This window comes from Electrophorus electricus, chromosome 11 (genome assembly GCF_041902795.1).
Source record: "Electrophorus electricus isolate QZ-2024a chromosome 11, ASM4190279v1, whole genome shotgun sequence".
In the NCBI taxonomy this organism is placed as follows: domain Eukaryota; kingdom Metazoa; phylum Chordata; class Actinopteri; order Gymnotiformes; family Gymnotidae; genus Electrophorus; species Electrophorus electricus.
The window spans coordinates 1,727,501-1,743,811 of NC_137507.1; the positions used below are offsets into that span (position 1 = coordinate 1,727,501).

Genomic DNA, 16,311 nt, shown 5'->3' on the forward strand with positions numbered 1-16,311 from the left:
GGAGCGTGCCGGTATGGATGTGGTACCTGCAGTGGCTTATCTGGAGGTCCTGATCACAGTGCTGAGACGAGTGAAGCTAGCCAGCTCACGCACCAGGGCTTTTACTGTGTGAGTGTGAGCACGTGCTCCAGCTCTTTTATAGTGCATGTGTGTGTGTGCACGTGCGTGCGTGCGTATGTGTGATTTACCTTATGGACTAAGGGCTTGCCATCACCAAGAGCTTTTCCTGTTTGAGCATCAAACAGATAGACTACTGGAAAAGAAAAGGGCAAATCAGAAACATCCATCATCTGATATGTGCATAAATTATTCTGCAGATGGAAGTGGGGTTTGTTTTTCCTGTTTCTTTTTATTTCTCACTAGGTGAAAACCTTAAGCACTATGAAAGGTGACCTCAGTGAAATGGCTAAATGCTGACCGAGAAGAGAGAGGACACCCCCCACCCCAGAGCTGCCGAGTGAGGAGTGCTGCTCGACCTGCACTTCAACATGACCGACAAGGATCAGCCGATATTACCCACAGAAATGTCACATGGACGTGGACAGACCGGAGCCTGCTTAAGCGGTCATGTGGCCAACATGTCATAACAAGGCATTCCTTAATGGGGGGTGGGGGGGGCGAGGTTGGAACCGAACGTGACCTAGATAGCTACATGGCGCTGGGCAAATCTAACCTTTCTCATCACTCTTGCCCCGTATGGCGATGGTGTCGTTGCTCAGAGAGGCAGACTGCGCGTTCAGGATGTCTGTCCTCATGCCGGGAAACTTGGGGGAGGAGACCAGGCGCCCCTCGTACGAGTACACGTAGATGCCTCCGCCGTCCGCCAGCAGAAAGTGCCTGAGCAGAGGCAGAGAGAGAGAGAGAGAGAGAGGGAGAGGGAGGAAGAAGAGCAGGGGAGTGAAAGGATGGAACTGAGATTGAAACCCAGGACAGAACCTAGGAACACAGGGGCTCACCATACAGCACAGGCATAATTGAGCCTTTCGAAACAAACAAACTCACTAAACAAACATGAGAGGACAAGAGTCTATAATTTGTGCCATTGTTTTAAAACTTCACAACTGTTGCCAAGTGTTTTTCTCCGAACCGAGGAGAACAATGGAGCCAAACCGGCAATCGGGTTCCATCCAAACGAGGTTTCATAAGAGAGGGAGAAACAACCTCGGCAATCCAGGAGCTTGGTGCTGATGAACAATAAGCTTGGTAAGACGTGAGCATTAGAGGCAGTGACTAATGGAGATCACTTTTCCATATGAGCAGGTCTGGGCTCAAATGGGCTTTGCTGCTGGCTAACACTTTGTGCAGCTTTGGCTGGTGTGTCGCACAGGAGTCCTGGCTACAGGACACGGGTGGAAACGGGCAAGTGTAGAGGAACTACACAATACACACGAGCTGCGGAAGGGTGGACCGATATATTGGCTGGACGATATTTTTTCCCCCAATACAGAGGATTTTTTAAAATATCGACTATCTTGAAACCTTGAAAAGCTGGTGTCATTGGCACTTGAGAACGAGAGAGAAAGAGAAAGGGGGAAAAACGAGTGAATAAACAAGCGTACCTCTCTGCCTGAAGGATCAGGCTAACTGTGCCTTCCTTCACGTCGAAAATGAGCGGGGTATTCCAGTTTTTAGTGCTGGGGGAGAAACACAGGGGCAGGATTAGGGCAGCGGCGTCACAGGACGAGTCAGAGTAGGAGGTAGCTGGCAGGGCGGGGGGAAGGCCAGCGTGTGGGGAGCGAGTCCGGACAGTCGGCACCTGTAGATGGAGCACTGCAGAGGGGTGGTCACCACCAGGTGACCATGAGCCAGGGATGCTTTGATGACAGGGTCCCTGAACTCCAAGATGTCCACAGCATCGTTCAGCACATTCCTCACCTAAAACAAACATGTAGAGATGGACACACACACACACACACACACACACACACACACACACACACACACACACACGTACAAATTAGATCAAATCCACTGAACTAAAAATTTAGAAGCATCCAAAAATATTACAGAAAACAGATTTTATTTTGACAAATTATTAGTGTCTTAAAAAATAAATGTTTGTGCACATTATTTTCAGCCGTTCAAAAATATTTTTTCCCAACGGAATCAGCGATGAAGCCTCTCGTTCAACCAAATTGCAATAACTAAGACACGCAAACTCTAAGAATAGACACAGGCCACCACAGAGCAGTACTTTTAGCCAGCTGATTCGTAAACTGTTGACAGATGTGACCCCCCCCAAAAAAAGAAAATCTACAGAGAGGGGAAAATAATGTGAGTGTGTGAGCAAGAGAGAAACAGAAACAGAGAGAGCCGGGTAGAAAATAGCTGAAGACATGGGGTTGGATGGTTTTTGCAAATTCAGCAAGGGCTATCTATAACAACTGTGTGTGAGTGGTGTGTGTGTGTGTGTGTGTGTGTGTGAGCATAGGTGCACACAAAATGCACGGCAACGCAAAAAAAACCACCCAGAGTTTAAACACAGGCCAGTGCAGGTCGTGAGACAAGCTGGCCATTGTCACTGAGTTACAGTCAGTGGCACATGTCATAAAGCACAGGGCTGCCTGCTAAACATTGGGGAAAAAAACGCACACACACACACACACACACACACACACCTTTCCTCCTTAGTGAAGCCTATGACACGTCAACTCCTTAGTACTTGCCTTCAGTTAAGACTCTCCACGTGGACCAGTCAAGACTCTCCACGTGGACCAGTCAAGACTCTCCACGTGGACCAGTCAAGACTCTCCACGTGGACCAGTCAAGACTCTCCACGTGGACCAGTCAAGACTCTCCACGTGGACCAGTCAAGACTCTCCACGTGGACCAGTCAAGACTCTTCACGTGGACCAGTCAAGACTCTCCACGTGGACCAGTCAAGACTCTCCACGTGGACCAGTTAAGACTCTCCACGTGGACCAGTCAAGACTCTCCACGTGGACCAGTCAAGACTCTCCACGTGGACCAGTCAAGACTCTCCACATGGACCAGTCAAGACTCTCCACATGGACCAGTTAAGACTCTCCACGTGGACCAGTTAAGACTCTCCACGTGGACCAGTTAAGACTCTCCACGTGGACCAGTCAAGACTCTCCACATGGACCAGTCAAGACTCTCCACATGGACCAGTCAAGACTCTCCACATGGACCAGTTAAGACTCTCCACATGGACCAGTCAAGACTCTCCACGTGGACCAGTCAAGACTCTCCACATGGACCAGTTAAGACTCTCCACATGGACCAGTTAAGACTCTCCACGTGGACCAGTCAAGACTCTCCACGTGGACCAGTCAAGACTCTCCACATGGACCAGTCAAGACTCTCCACGTGGACCAGTTAAGACTCTCCACATGGACCAGTACTTTTCTGCCACCAGGCACGTAAACATTGCTCGATAACATAAGAAGCATTTGCTTCTTCAGTTGCACCTGCCAGGACCTTTTTACATAATATTACAGATTATGAGACCATCACAATGAGACATCACAGTGAACAACCTGAGCTACAATTTTTATCACATCACAGCTGGAGAAGGGAGTCATGGCTTTTACAGCAAGGTCAACTTTTTTCATTTCACCCAAAAGGAAGGCTAGTGCCATGATAATACTCTTAAGATAAAACTGCGTGCAGACCATAATCTGATTTTATTGTTCAGATGGTCTCATAAGATTCAGGGTGTCCAGCTGATCACAAGATTTCTTATTCAAAATCATGAGTTAATTCTAAATGTATGAAAACAAATGACATATTAGGACACACTGACAGTCTACAGAAAAAGGCATTTAATGCTAAAGTATTTTTCTGTGCTAAGGCACAGAAGGTAGTGAAGGCCAAGGTATTTTGCTATGAAGTCTACACATTTTTCACCATTTTGGGAGCTGGGTGTTTGGGTCTAAGGCTACATTGTTGTTTTCATCCAAACAGAAAACATAAAAAACCTACCATTCCATTAGCACCAACACGTGGACCATCTGTTGCTGAACAATCTGAATTGGTAGGTTCTTACACGCATTACTGTAAGATTCCAATTCTTCCATCTTGCAACATTATATTGGGCTGTACACACATAGCACAGCAATGCTAGTCTGACTGGCTGAAACCCCATAACTGCTCCCGCCCTGAGCTGAGACCCAGGGATAGCTCCCCAGCCCACGAACAAACTCCTGCGTGAGGCATAAGCCCAACTACAACCGCCTCTGTTTGCACCGAGTTTTGAGTGGACTGGCCCGAGTTTAACCTGTAGCCCGATGTTGCGCAGGTCCCCATCAAAGCCGGGCTGAGAACAGCGATGGCTCGGGAGCCATTTCACACGCAGCTGCCAAGCGCGCCACGCTCGGCTACTGAGTATAGCTGGCAGGCCGCGTCGCAGCTGACTGGAGCGCATGCTGCAGAGTTTTGGGGTGCCTACCATTACTGCGAATAACTACTCGCTCTTCATGGAAAAAAAACAAAATTAAGGAGCTTTAACAACTGTGAGACTCAACCACACAAGCAAATCTCCCTGGTCTGCCTTTAAGGTGGACATGCAGGACAGGATTTGGCACGTGGGATCTAGCTATCCAGTTACCCTCTGTCCCTTTAAGACACCCCAAGGTCCAGGCCTACCTCTAAGAGGGGTAATGTTAGCACTATTGCCCTGCACTGACAATTTGGGGATCCAGTCAGAGGGCAGGCCTATGAGAGGGACGTCCAGCCGATCTTATAGGCCAAGCACACTAATCCCCCAGAAAACTAATCCCCCATTACACTAAACCCGCACTACACTAATCCCCCAGCACACCATTCCTCGTGCATAATACGACCCCACTACACTGATCTCCCGGCACAGTAATTTCCCAGCACACTAATCCCCTGGCACACTAAACCCCCACTACAATAATCCCCCAGCACACTAAACCCCCAGCACAGTAATCCCCCAGCACACTAATCCCCCAGCACACTAAACCCCCCACTACGGCTCACTGCCCTGGCCCTGCTTTGCTCCACTCCCCCGAGTCTGTGCCTAGCGTCTGTGTGCAGACGTGTACCTGCATGGTGCGGCGCTTGGTGAGCGTGACCTCAAAGTTCCTCCACTCCCAACGCTGCTCCACAATGTGGGCGAAGATAACCTGCCCATTCCCACAGGCCCCTGCCAGCTGGGTGCCATCTGCAGACCAGGCCAGGCTAAACACACTGCCCGTGCTGGGTTTCTCCAGAGCATAGGACCACTGTTCAGAGAGAGGGGAGAGGGAGAGCGAGAGAGAGCGAGAGAGAGAGAGAGAGAGAGAGAGAGAGAGAGAGAATGTGTTAAACGACAATAGTGGCAACAAAATGCTTATGCTTTAATAAAGAATCAAATATAAGTTTGAATCCTCTCTGAAGAGAACAACATTCCAGACTTCACTCAGACTATGCCAAACTGATCCCGAGAAATCCACCCCAGACTTCACTGCTTCAGACAATGATTTCTATGTGTACACTTGCACAGGTAATGCAGGGTCTGTAGGAGACCGTGCCTGACCTCTGTGAGCCAGGGGTCTTATGGGAAAGCCAGAGGGACAGTGATCAATGTTAGTGTAAAGTCACAGGGAGAGTACTGTAGGCCTGTAGATAGTGACGGCCCCTGGTAAGCAGTTCTCTCAGAGTCCTGCGATCAGTCCTGCATACACACCTTCTGCTATACTCATTTATGAGCCACACCCAGATGGAGTGTTTGTGTGTGTGTGTGTGTGTGTGTGTGTGTGTGTGTGTGTGTGTGTGTGTGTGTGTGTGTGTGAGAGAGAGAGAGAGAGAGAGAGAGAGAGAGAGAGAGAGAGAGAGAGAAGGAGAGGTATACTTTATGGATGCATCTGAGCACAGTACTGTATGTACATGTGTGTTATACCACTTGAGGAACAGATCAAACAACCACTTAAATGTTTAACTCACTCAACACATAAAGGCACTTATTTCTCGGGGTTGAGATCAGGACAGCTCCTTCTCGTGAGCATCACGCAGGTCTGCTGCCTTGACCCCCGCCTGACCTTAGCCATGCTACCTCCACCTTCTCCAGAAGCAAACGCTCTGCCTTGCTGGGCTACAGGGTGTTCAGGTGCTGTGAGGCACAGAGAGACTGGACCCTCAAGACTTTCCCGCTGTGAGACTGGTCTCAAAGATCAGCGTGTTGGACGGGTCCAGCAGACACTTGAGTAGCTGCGGGGTTTACAGATCGTATTTAGGGGCTGTGTTACAGCCTATATGACGCATGTCAGGGGGCGTCACAGCAGTAGCGGAGAGCGAGCAGGGAGGATTCAGAGCCCGCATTCCTCCTTCAGCACCAGCAGCCTTTAACGGACGCGGCTTGGCGTGGTTCAGCCGAGACCAATCGTGACTTCACAGCCGCTGAGTAACCAGGGGGCGGAAGGCCGCATGCACAACAAACGGGTCCTTTCTGTAGCGCTCCTGCAGAATGTCTGTGCTCCTTTCGCTCCGTACAGACGGACCTCCACAGCACATACACTCACTCTCTCCTCTTTTCTGGGCTTTTTCCTCATCTCTGTCTCCAAGCCCATCCCCCGCTTTCTTTCTGGAACAATCCTCCTCTCTGTACTCGCCTTGACGGCATCACCCCACGTGCTTGCCGGCCGCGAGCACTGCCTACTTCCATTCCGTGACCCCTGACCTCGCCGAATCAGGTCCCCTCCCTCCCTGCGAGTCGTGTGTTCTTTACATCCTGTGTGCAGGTGGCTGGTGGTGGCAAAGGGGGAAGGAGGGGGTGAAATGAAGAAAATAATAACACATGGAACAGAAATAGAGCGCGCCGGCTTCGCAGCTGCCCACGCACAAGGAGGAGACTGTCTTCATCTGAGATCTTGAGGCCGAGCGTTATTTCCGCCCCGGTCAATCAGGCCGAAAGGCTGCGGACCACAGGCAGAACTGGAGGCGTTGGATCCCACCGCCCAGCGCCTCTATTTAAAGCCCAGCGGTGGCCAAAATAGAAGCTTTGCTTAGGTCAACTTCTGTAGGTGCGTATCAGGAACTGAAATAGCCCAGAAAGCGGCCTTTCATTCTGGCCGCACAGGCTCTCTTTGAAAGCTCGCGCCAGCCTTGGGCCTCGCTTCTCCTTCTGTCTCTTTCCACCTGCCTGTGCAGAAATCCTGTGCTCAAAATCACCTTTTTTTTTGGGGGGGGGGGGGGGTTAGAGGAGGCCAGCAAAGATAAACAACTGCGGCGGTGTGCGGGGGCAGTGCTGGGCTTTGAAGTTTACTTTCATATACCTTTTTCAAAACAGGGCCGCCCTGTGCTTGGGCCTCTTCTAACTGGCCCCAAAAACGAAAGCATTTAAAATAATGGTGCTCGGCCATCTATTCTTGTGCAAGCGGGGCGGCGTGGCCGGGCTTTAGGGCTCTCTGGAGGAGTAGAGTACTCGCGGACAGAGCTCGATGTATACAGCAGAGCAGGCCAGGCCAAGACACACCATAGTGCGCCAAGGAGCACTCTTTGGATTCATGCTCACCTAATGCTTTTAACACACAGAGCCATTACACTCCTGCTGCAGGAGATGGAGATGTGTGTGTGTGAGGGTGCGCAGACATCGCAGAGTGAGTGAGTAGGCGAGTGCCTCTGTCACCGCTGCTGGAGCACGTGATATATGACATCAAGAACACAGAGAGCATTTACCAGGCATGGAGATACCCTGTTCATCACTGTCAGTATAGCTTGATCGGTCTGCGATTGTGTGTGTGTGTGTGTTTATGTGCATGGTAACTCCATGAATGTAAGAGTCAGCATTCTCTTGCACAGTCCTGTGTGTGAGGGTGGGTAGGTGAGTGACACTAGGGACCCTGTGCTAGTTTCCGCGGGAGAACGGCAGCAGTGCTGTGCAGACCACAGTCGGCTCACATACAGCGCTGCTCTCCAAAAGCACAATTAGTTGAGTGTCCTCACATAACCTCACATCAGGCAATCTCTCGTTCTTTTCACACTGATGTAACACTTTGCATTTGTGTGATTGTGTTTCTCCAAGGTCATCATGATTTGCTTTTTTCTGTTAAATCCAGACATTTCTCACGTAAAAAAATGTATACATATTTTATATATAGATATTTTATATATATATATATATATATATATATATATATATATAAAAATGATATTTTTAAAAGACATATCCCTATAAATAGGCAGTGAAGATTATGAGACGTGTCATGTTTGTAACACCCACACACTCGTGGTTATTGCAGGCGTATTTAATATGTGACAAAATGAGGAAAAAAAAATCCTCATCAGCAAAACTTAAAATGGAATTTGACTCTCCTCAAACTCATATATAGACACGGCTTCAGTAAAGGTGCTGGGGACCAACTCCACACCCCTTAAAGGGATACTTCACCATTTTTGGGCTTAACTTGCGAAACGTTCATAGCGTCTCGACAGCCTGTAGTTCCATCAACACACAATAAGAGACTAACGTGCATGAAAAGGTTATACATCTAGAGCTCATCCCTGAACTTGAAATGAAGCATTAGATATGTGTCAGCTACTACCACACCATTAAAATGTGAGGGGGGTGGACAGAGAGAGAAGCCCAGTAAAAAGTGGTATTCAGATCAGGGGCCCTTTGCAGGGGCCCAGCGGGAGCCTTGCTGAGAACAGGGTAGAGTCCGGCAGGGGAATGGGAGAGTGGCCTCACCATAGCAGAACCTGCTATGATACAGACAATGGCGTCCACCTAACACTCCCATCATAACACTATTGCTAAAAATGTTCCTCACAGAACAGCCACAAAGCCTTACCCATTTCGCTTGATACATTAAAAAAAAGTAAATCCAAAATTTAGTGGCATGCTGACACAAATGTGTGTGTGTGTGTGTATAATGTGTGGATCATTCACATTTGATTAGTTGTATTAGAAGTAAAGGACCACATGGATGAACCGGGATAACACCTAGGTCCTAGAGGGAGGAGGATATATGTATTAGACTAAATTTATGACATAATGGGGTCAGAAAGACAAAGTGTGTGCTTACATTAGCTAAAAGGAAACAAAAGGCTTGTTTAGTTTACCGTATCTAAACCTGAGAACATTTCTATGTCTAATTAAAAAATGTTTGATTTGAAATTGAATTAAATATGAAGACAAAACAATCTAATTAAATTAGTGAGTAAAAATGTAGTCTTCCACGGTTTTATCGCCAGCGCTAACATTTGTCAAATGTTATTTATTTATTTAAATTATCCGGTGCTAAAGGAAACCAAATTCTGTGGCATATGGGTTAGCAAAGATCACTGTTGCCAATGAGGTCAAGATTCAGGGGTCATGGGTCACGGCAGGAGCGTGCTCCTCCAGGACCGGAGCACAACACTACTAGATTACTGGATTCTACACACCCACCTCAGTTGTCAGTGTGATAAGGCCACAGGCTGAATCGTTTATGGTGACGTGCTGAACGCGACCCCCTACTCCTGACCATCACTAGGGCCCACTGTAACTCTCTGTGAGTGTAAACACAAATCAGGCACTGGAATTCACATCCGTGTTGCAGTGATAATGGTGCGATAAAAAACTCTGTGCTTGTAGTTCCTCTGCCCAAGAGGTGAGCACATTGTGCGGATCCCAGTGAGCACAGAGTCTCAGAGACACAGTAGGAGGGATAACATGGAGAACATAGGAGTTAAAACAGGAAGTTTGTGTTGTATGTACACAGATGTGTGTGTGTGTATTTCACTGAGGTATGTGTATTTCAGTATAGATGGGGTATGTGTGTGTATTTCAGTATGGCTGGTTTTATATATATTATATATATAATGTATATGTGTGTGTGTGTGTCTCAGTATGGCTGGTTTTATATATATTATATATAAAATGTATGTGTGTGTGTGTGTGTGTGTGTGTGTGTCTGTCTGTCTGTCTGTCTGTCTGTCTGTCTGTCTGTCTGTCTGTCTGTGTGTGTGTGTGTATGTGTGTGTGTGTGTGTGTGTGTGTGTGTGTGTGTGTGTGTGTGTGTGTGTGTCTCAGTATGGCTGCCGGTGGTTTTAAAGTTACCTGTGAAGCAGATCTTTGTGGCTACGTAAAACCTGGCAGACATCACCCTCACCTGTGTGCTTAGGTACTTCACGGCACCTCCACCCACCCACACCTCTCGGTTTGTGTGTGATATCCTAGGCTCTATCAAATGTAAATGATAAACACCTTTGTAAGTCCTTAACCGTTTCTCCAAAAACTGAACTCATCTGTAGACACCACAGCAACAGCCACTATCTGCTTCCCTCATTTTCTTTAACACTTTATTTCAAATTACTGCTTTGACAAGATCAAAGTTATAGTTGGACACAACCCCTGTACACGTACGTACACACATACACACACAATCAGCAATTCTACAGTAGGATACGACCCCTGTACACACACACACACACACACACACACACACACACACACACACACAGTGTTTTTACACAGTGAAGCCCATGGATGTAATGCAGCTATCTGACCCTCTGACCTTTACAACCTAAATGCATACAAGCAAAAATAAAATCACACAACTGTAAGCACGTCTCTTAGTCGGTCAGCATTACTGCTGCCTTTTTTTGTTGTTGCACGCACTCTCTCTCTCTCACTCACGCACACAGTTTGCCATTAGAAGTGGCAGGTGCTACTAGCATGCTGCTTCTTCAGTCTCATTAGCATGAGAAGATAAAGGCCATACCTTCACATTCCAAAGTCTTCTCTCTCTCACTCTCTCTCACTCACTGTCCCATCCCCCCTCTCTCAATGTTTCATTTCCTCGCTCTCTTTCTGTCTGTTAAATGAGAACAATGTCGAGGGGCCCTGGTGTGAGGACTGACTGAGCTGTAAAGCCTGTTGGGCCTTAGGCAGAGTAAAAGTCCTCTCGCTGCAGAATGAGGCAGAGGAGAGTCTAAATGCCCCCATCATGTCTTACAACATGGGAAAAAGGGGAACTAATTAGAAGTAGACAGAGTAAATATGTTCGGTTGTAGACAAAGAGGAGCAGTATTCAAATGAAAAAACTGGCCTGTCCTCTCCCTTCTTTTTCTCCCCCTCCACCTAAGCTCTGTGTGTGTGTGTGTGTGTGTGTGTGTGTGTGTGTTGAGACCAGGGAACGGGTTAATGACACATGTTGGAGTCTAATGGCTCCCAGTGGAACTATCTGCTGATTCAGCCCCATTACATCAGATACGTTAAATATGTCTGCTCAGAGGAGGAGGAGCCTGCTCTGTATCTCCCCAGCAGACGTTAATCGGTGGGGTGGCATGTGACACACACTCAACACACACACACACACACACACACACACACACACACACACACACACACACACATGCGTGCGCACAGAGCCAGTGTTTACACACGCTGTCAGGCTGACGGGGGCCTGTGCTTGGCCAGTGATATAAATTAGGAGAGCTTGGCTGATGTAGCTGGAGGGAGAGACCCAGCTGGCTTCAGTTAGACTCGCTGCTCTTCTGCAGGCAGCCTGGTAGGACAGGTACCGTGCGGACACACACATACGTGCGCATGGATGTATACACACGCGAACACACATGCACGCACACACACTGAAGTCTCTTTGACATGCTATGTCTAAACATTACAAATTCACACAACAGGCTCCATGGTACATAATAAAGCATGTTCGCGCACACACACACACACGTATTCTCACAGTTTACATATCAGACATGCCACTCAAACAAACCCAGATCACTGTTGCAGATTCCACCCTGATCTCTCTTCTGGACTGAAGCAGCAGTTCTGTTTCACTCCCCACTGTTAACCACTGCTGAAGAGATGCACAAGCACCACTGAAGCAACCCTCGCTGTGCGTAGACACAGTCGGCCACAGGGTGGACCTTGCAGCTGTAATGACCACCTCCTCGACACCCCAGTCCTGCCCTCAGCCCGTGGGCCGGGAACCGCCCGCACGCCTTCGTCTTTACGGACGTGCCAAAGGACAGAGAGGAGACTTTCACAGCGAGGAAGCGCAGGTGCGCCCTGCGTGTCCTTCTTTACTGCCGCACGAGACGTATGCATGCAGTGTAAATCCACCTCCAGACATCTGGTTTACTTTAAAATCCACGGCGGGAGTGACGACTTTTTACAAAGTGCACGTGATTTTCAACTTTATTTGGTTCTGTATTTCATACTGACCCATTAATTGGCCCATTTAAGTTTTTTTGTTCCAATATGTTGTTCACATTTGCACGTGCACAGATTAAGCGTGTCCTTCCTAATCCCGCTTTGTGTGCGTGTTTTCAGACTAAACAGCAGCGTGCATTTCGTGATGCAACAGAACCGTTGGGCAGGCGTGGGATTAACAAACTGCTGTGCCTCACGTCATCAACAAGTGATGTGCCACAGATGTAAACACGCTGCTACCAAGGTCTACTCAATTCGTAAATCCGCTGAGCGTTGAGTGGAGTGGGAGGCGCCAAGACATGAAGACAGGAGGCAAGGAAAGGACGGTGTTGAGTGTTTAGACCCGTGTTCAGAGTTCAGACATAAAACCCCCTTAAATTCAGCAAGTGAGAGACACCCAGTGCTGGGCGTGACCGATGCGGTAGTGTTGTGCTCTATGGGTTCCTACGGTTACGGAGCAGCCAATCACACTGGAGGGGGATGTGACTTTGGGGAGATTGGGGTCCCCCCATCAATCTCTCAGTAAATTAGTGGAGCTTGTAAATGTCGCTTTGCAGTGACCCTTGAGTGCTGGGGTTGAGGTGTGCGTGGGGGAGGGGACCTCGGGTCAGACCAAGGAGAGGGCTCGTCCTGGGGACTGGGCGACACCCACACCCACCCAACCACACACAAACACACACACCTGAAGACCAGTGTGTGTAACCTCAGCTAACTTCTCGGAGATCCAGCCTTTCCAAGTAACTTACAAAAACACCTGGTTGATGGTACAGCTCTGTGCATTTCAGCCAATCAGAGGGATCGCTGCTGAGGACTGGATGTGTGGTTGCGGTCTGTTCCCTTTGGGTCACATACCAATGCAGCACCAGCAGTGGCCAATGGTAGAAGGATGTGGGGGCATTAACTATTGCAGACCAGCAGCACCTGGCCCTGAAGCTCAACACACACACACACACACACACACACACACACACACACACACACACACACACACACACACACACACACACACATACATACACTGCATGGTCCTTTAGTTTACTGGATCATTATGATAGCTGGTGTTATATACGCATCATCTCACACACACATGCACGCACGCACACACCCTTCTCAGACTGTCTGTCTACACTGACTGCTCTGAGGCAAATACTGGAGAGCTGTTTAAAGCCTGCAAAGAGGCATGGAAAACTATATCTCATCATTGAACGATAAGATTCAGTTTTATTCTTAGATAGGAGGTGCAGAATATACATCCCAAGCCCTGTGTGTGCACGCACTGAAAAACAAAAAAACCCAAGAATGACCCTAACAAACAGGGAAAATAAAACCCAGTTAAATGTCCACAGTTTCACTGGGCGATGTGATGGGCCCCCCATGCACTGAGCACACACGGTTATAATGCCGGCCAACCTACTGCGTCAAATTACACTATCAAACGCATCGAGCTCCCCGACCCATAAAGAAAACCTGCTCCGAACCATCCAATGGCACCATGGTGTCTGAGCTGCCTTAATCGCACCGAGATTCACAAACACACTTTATCCGTCCCCCCGTCTATCCAAAATCTTGGAGCGAGACGGTGGGGGGGTTGGGGTGAGAGAGAAGAGGAGGGACCGTGGCTTGCAGACACACGCACTGTAAGTCTTACAAAAAGGCAGCCAGCCACAGACGTCGTAAATATCCATGCTAAGATGATAAGATGTTCCATCACAGCCTGCTCTCCAGGGGCTTCCTCCACCAGGCGACTGCCCTGCATTCTCCAGGAGCCTCCTGCTCACTCGACTGTCTCCCAGAGTCCTCCAGCGAGCAGCGGCAGCTCTCCTGCTCACCATCGCTCGGCTTAGTGGTGCAATATGAAGCAATTATTATTACACTACTGAGGGCTGCCAAAGTAACCGTGTCATAAAACAGATCAGATTTGTAAGAAGCGGAGTTGTAGTTCATCGTCTGGGTCCAAAACCTCCTGTTTAACCCCTCGTTTTCCTCTCTCCTCTTCCTCTCTCCCTTTGTCTCGGCAGTGCAGTCACTGTAGACAGGGCATTGTGAAGTTCACACACAGTACTACAATAACTCAGGGGCTAGGGTGCGTACGTGCACTTTGAGAAACACGGCAACGTGCCCTCTATGTAACTTAATGCCTAAACCTCGTCCATCTCGTACATAAATGGACCCAAGTTCCTCTCCAGTCCATCAAAACACAGCCTTACCAGCACTCAAGTCCTTCATTAAGGCCATGCTAAAACCCTTAAGAGGATTAAAAAAAAAAAAAAAAAGAACAGAACAAAAACACAACACAACACAAGACAACAAATAAATGTATTCCAGCTGTACCCATTACAAAGCAGTTTATCCCTGTCATGGACCATTATGGAGAAACTGGTGTAAGTCTGATTTGGACTGTGTGCAACATGTGCAATTTAAAGTGTATTCTACACAGTGGAAAATAATGTTGGAAAGCCTGTTGATGTAGTAATAATAATAATAATAATAATAATGTCATATAGAATATTGTGTTGTATGCTATAATATGTAGTAGTATTGTATGCAATATGCTGAGTAGTGTTTTGTTAAAATAAATGCATTATGGTACATAACATGCAGCATATAGGGTTTATTTTGCTGTAAAAAAAAAAAAAAAAAAAAAAAAAAAAAAAAAAAAAAGTGTCTGCCTCAGCTATTTTGGATGGGCATTGTAGGGGTGCTGGCAGGAAGACGAAAAGCAGAGAGAGAGCGAGAGAGGGGTAACTGTCCTCACATGGCTGAGTGCTCTCTCTCGGCTTCAGTCTCAACATGGTAACTATCCACACATGCCCCCAGTCTCCTGGGCCTCATCAGCAAGACTCAGCTGTGCGCTGGCCAGCAGAATTCAATTAACACAACCGCACCAGCCATGCATTGGAGAGGCGGGGGGGGGGGGGGGGGGGGGTGTCTAGCTTAGCCCAGTGGGGAGAGCATGGTACTTCAGAATGAAGAGTGCTAACACAGGTCAACAGCTGGCAGGGTGGAACAGAGCACAGCGTGCACAGCTCACACTCTGGAGCAGACGCAACCATGTCTCCTCTCTCGTGTGTGCGTGAGTGCACATTGAGTTTTCTGTCTTCACTTTGGTAAGTTATGACCCCATTGTAATTATAGCAAATATTAATTAAAAAGTACTATAAAAATCAAAGTCAAAGTTATTATTGTTGTCTTTGTCTTCATCCAGGTGGATGTAAAACATTACATCTTAAAACAGGGTTACACAAAGAAGTCCTGTCCTAAAGGCTGCATTTAACCAGTGAACAGACCTCAACAGGTCCCCTTCTCCAAAAAAAATATGTGCACAAGTTGCCCTCCTGTCATGGGTGTGGGGTAAATTAATGAAGTCCCCTGGAGGACTCGGAGAGGGCTGAAAAAATTGAACTATGGGGTCAAAGAGCACAGGTCAGTGTTGGGAGTTTGGAGGGCAGGCAATGGAGGGTGGGGTGTAACTGAAATGAGCTGTATTTGCTTTATTTGGTGGGACCTCTAGCTTACCCCATTACTGTGGGGGTCAAATACTGCTGAGGGACACAGTATGGCACACTGGTGACTTATATGGTTAAGATCCAGTACTAGGGTATAAAGCAGAATAGCACAGACCATTACTGGGGCATTTCATATACATATTTAAGTAATTAACCGTCACAGAATAGGAAAGCCCTGCCACTAAACGCAGGCGTCTTCACAGAGTTGGCCACATCTACTCAAGGAGACAGCCTCGCGTCAAACAGGTTACCCGAGAGCGAGAATATCCAGTGAATTTCCATCGCACTCTGACCCTGCCCTTGCCTTTCTGCTACCTCTATTTGTTGAGGCACGGTACTGAACTTTAAACCGGCCTGTCTTTTAGCAGGGGGCCTACAGAAGTCCTTACGGAGGGGGGAAAAAAAAAGTAGAAGTCATAAAAACTGGAGCCAGCTCGAAAGCCAAAGAGCGTCAAGTCGAATCAAAGGAGTAATGAATACAAAAAAAAGCCAGTGATAGCAGAGGCGCCTGGTATAACTGAGCGGACTATTTGTCATGTGTTACACTGCAGTCAAAACAAATATCTCAGATCAGCACCTGAGATGCAAGACACATGAACGCTGCGCTTAGTCTCGCTGAAAAATCAGGAACACAATACTCAGCTGTCACTGCCAAGTTATTAATTTTTAAGGTTTCCATTACATCCA

At 47.8% G+C, this 16,311-nt stretch overlaps 1 protein-coding gene across 6 annotated transcripts in view; it reads right to left on the reverse strand.

Annotated features, from left to right (window-relative positions):
* The window catches only part of ift80 (intraflagellar transport 80 homolog (Chlamydomonas)), a 51,899-nt gene that overhangs the window by 9,545 nt on the left and 26,043 nt on the right, over positions 1 to 16,311 (reverse strand). For all 6 annotated transcript variants that reach the window (XM_081723024.1, XM_081723021.1, XM_081723023.1 and 3 more), the window contains 5 exons: positions 5,031 to 5,210; positions 1,757 to 1,875; positions 1,560 to 1,634; positions 674 to 837; positions 189 to 253 (listed from right to left, as the gene is read on the reverse strand). In XM_081723024.1, coding sequence (XP_081579150.1) covers positions 189 to 253; positions 674 to 837; positions 1,560 to 1,634; positions 1,757 to 1,875; positions 5,031 to 5,210 — 603 coding nt within the window. The remainder of the gene's footprint in view (positions 1 to 188; positions 254 to 673; positions 838 to 1,559; positions 1,635 to 1,756; positions 1,876 to 5,030; positions 5,211 to 16,311) is intronic.